Genomic DNA, 3,369 nt, shown 5'->3' with positions numbered 1-3,369 from the left:
AAAACGTCTTTTTATTATTTAGTAGATATTGCAGAACTAGAAGTAAGAATTACAAAAAGAAAAAAAAATACAATTAGTCTAACCTCTAAAAACAATTAAAAATTGAATTTACAAAAACAACCAATATATCATTAAAGAAAAACATTAAATCTGCAACACAAATAACCAACAATGATAACAATACACCGTACTAAATGATAATAGCAGTGAAAATGTATCTGCCACAATACTCCCGCCCTTTTTTTTTCTTGAAAAGATTTTATGTGACGTGACGCATAAATCGTTCGACTTAGATGTTTATTCCAAGAATATATATTAGTATCTAATAATTGGTGAATATTTAAACAACATTGAGATCTAGCAAAACATTTTTTTATTGATTATGATTATAGAATTCTATTTAAGCTAAATTAATTAATTTTTTTTGCCATATTTGTTACTTAAAAAACTAATATATATATATGACGTTAAAGTACTCAAATTACAGCATTCCATATACCGGAAATAAAATTAGAAGTAGTACAGAAATAAACAATCAAACCTACCAATATTTTGTATTAAAGAACTTTAGCATATAAGAAAATCTAAATTAACGAAATAACTTACATCTATAAAGTAATTCACTTAATACAATTTGGAATACAAGTTATAAAGTTTAAGTTAGATCCGTTTATTCGCCTTAAATTTTTTCTTTAAGCGATTTAATTCGTTCATCTTCTTCGACTTTCCAAATTTATATCTCAGTAACTCCGGCGATAATTCCTGCAACGAAGCAAATTACATAAATACACATTGGACGATACATTAAATTCTTTAGAACAACTTTCATAATATTCCCCCCCCCCCCCCTCTCAGAATGGATTAATCCTGTACCCTTTCTTGGAGTATATCAAAATTACATCAAAATTAATTCATTGCAGTGGGGGATTTACCAATAGGCTAAATAGGCTGGAGCCTAGGGTGGCAGATTTGTTATTATCTTACAGAAAGTAAAAAAAACTTATAATTATATGTATACACATTACGTCCGTAATCCCTAAACTCGTCACTGCATAGCGGGTTGGAAAAATAATCTAGTAACTGACAGAAATATCACCTAGTTTATAATCACACACAGTTCCTTTTGCTGTTATAATATTAGTGACATGTAAATTGTATCTATGTAGTTATGTATCTACAACAAATCAATATCTCAGTGGTAATTATTAATAGTTTGACGGACTATAAATGTGTACAAAGTCGTCATCTAATTACCCTGATTGGTCAAGAATGCACAAATATTGCTTAAGATTTTTTTATGATATACGTTGGCGGACCAACATTTTGGGCTACCGCAGTAAGTGATCATCACCGCCTATAGACAATGGCACTGTATATTAACCATTCCTTACATCACCACTGCGCCATCAACCTTGAGAAGTAAAATGCGGTGTCGTTCCTTGTGCCTTTAAACCGAAACACGACAAAACTGAGTACTGTTGCTTGGCGGTAGAATATCTGATGATGACGAAACCTTTCCAGCCTTATTTGGACAAAGCCCTTCTACCAGGTTTAGCGAGAAGTTCAATAGTAATTAGTGTTTTTTCTTTCCTAAAAAAATGGTTGATTCGTCATACAAACTTCATTCCACCTCCTCTTTTTACGCCCTTAAGGAATGGTTCTCGCGACAGCTATTAATCAAAATCGGTTCAGCGATTTAAGCGAGAAGAGATAAAATTCGATCACACCACTACATCACAGATTTTAAGATTCTTAAGCGTCACGGGGCTAATGAGCCCCGTACCGGTAAAATGCATATTATTCAATACAAGATTATACAGATGACAAAAAGCATTGAATCAATACTTGTTGTATTCTAGGCAAGATATATTAAAATTGTATTTAACTAACATGACTGTATTTTTTAATGTTGAAAAAGAGTAAATACTGAGTTTCTTGATAGTTCTTTTCCATTGAATCTACATGGTAGCTTCACTTAGTGTAGTTGTTAAATAACGATTCAAAAGTTCTTGTGAAAGCCTACTTGAATAAGGTATATTTTGATTTTTATTTTGAAAACTCTTTTTAATATCCTAGAGCGTGGATTAGTGCTGATCTAAAGTTTTGTAAGTGGTACCTCTGTGTCTTGCAAATCGTGTCGGTTTCCAGGTCTCTTGTTATGAGGACCTTCTGGTCGCTCTTGGGGGTCTTCGATCCTTTCATCTGCACCTTCAGTGCTGTCGCCATGCGTGCCCGATTGCTTCTGGATGACTATGCATCTGAGATGATAAATTGAATCACGATATCTCAAAAACTAAAGCACCTACAAACTTACAATTTGCATGGCAGATTCCTTATAGGGGGTAGACATCCGCTTAGATTTAATGAAACTCCATCCCTAAGGGGATAAAACGGAGCTTGGAAATTTGTATGAAAGTACTACGGTTTTGAAGTAAAATACTTGAAATTAAAAATGTATCCACTGTAGATGTTGACTAAAAGTGTATCTTTCGAAATCAATTTTTTTGGGCAACTTCTAATTATAAATCATTTGAGCAACCGTCCTCTCAAACGGAGAGGTCTCACCCCAGCAGGAGAATATTAGAAACAACAACAACAGCCTGTAAATTTCCCACTGCTGGGCCAAGGCCTCTGGTTATGTAGAAGGAAGGCATATTCCACCACGCTACTCCAAAGCAAGTTAGTGGATATACATGTGACCGAATTTCTTTGAAAATTGACACATGCAGGTTTTCTTACGATTTCCTTCACCCCAGAATATTTCAAAATAGGGCTAGCTCTGTGGGTTAGAGAGAGACCAACTGCCTACCGCTGTCGTATGCGTAAGAGAAAGGGATGCAAGACAGTATGGTCCCGTAACGCGTTACGTAACGAAACAATTAAATAAAGAAGTTACCAAACCCAAAGATTCTCACCGTTTTTGTCTGATTTGGCTTACAGTGTGCAATATTTGTTGAAAACACACGACTACGAACAACAGTACTACAAATCTACACATTTTGAAATAATAATATACCATGTCGTCTTCCCTTTATATATGCTATGTATCTCTTGCTAGTTATCAGTAACTATACACAAACAGTTATGTACGTTTGTCTGTATATAAAATGTATTTTAATTTTTTTTTTTTTATGTAATAGGTTGTCGGACGAGCATATGGGTCACCTGATGGTAAGTGGTCACCATCACCCATAGACAATGACGCTGTAAGAAATGTTAACTATTCCTTACATCGTCAATGTGCCGCCAACCTTGGGAACTAAGATGCTATGTCCCTTGCGCCTGTAGTTACACAATATTGTTAAAAGCAAAGTTAAATGAAATGAAAAATATTAGACTACTTAAAAGTCGATTAACGATTATATCATG

The 3,369-nt window shown here is 34.2% G+C and overlaps 1 protein-coding gene across 1 annotated transcript; it reads right to left on the bottom strand.

Annotated features, from left to right (window-relative positions):
- Window positions 1-633: 633 nt before the first annotated feature.
- On the bottom strand, window positions 634-2,998 carry LOC124541482. The gene is made up of 3 exons (XM_047119398.1): window positions 2,916-2,998; window positions 2,117-2,258; window positions 634-762 (listed from the first exon to the last, which is right to left on the bottom strand). Exons 1-3 carry the CDS (start codon window positions 2,996-2,998, stop codon window positions 661-663), a joined length of 327 nt encoding a protein of 108 aa, XP_046975354.1. The 3' UTR covers window positions 634-660.
- Window positions 2,999-3,369: the final 371 nt, after the last annotated feature.

The sequence above is a fragment of the Vanessa cardui genome, chromosome 28, assembly GCF_905220365.1.
Source record: "Vanessa cardui chromosome 28, ilVanCard2.1, whole genome shotgun sequence".
NCBI lineage: Eukaryota > Metazoa > Arthropoda > Insecta > Lepidoptera > Nymphalidae > Vanessa > Vanessa cardui.
The sequence above is the reverse complement of the archived record's forward strand: the minus strand, read 5'-3'. Positions and strand labels throughout refer to the sequence as shown.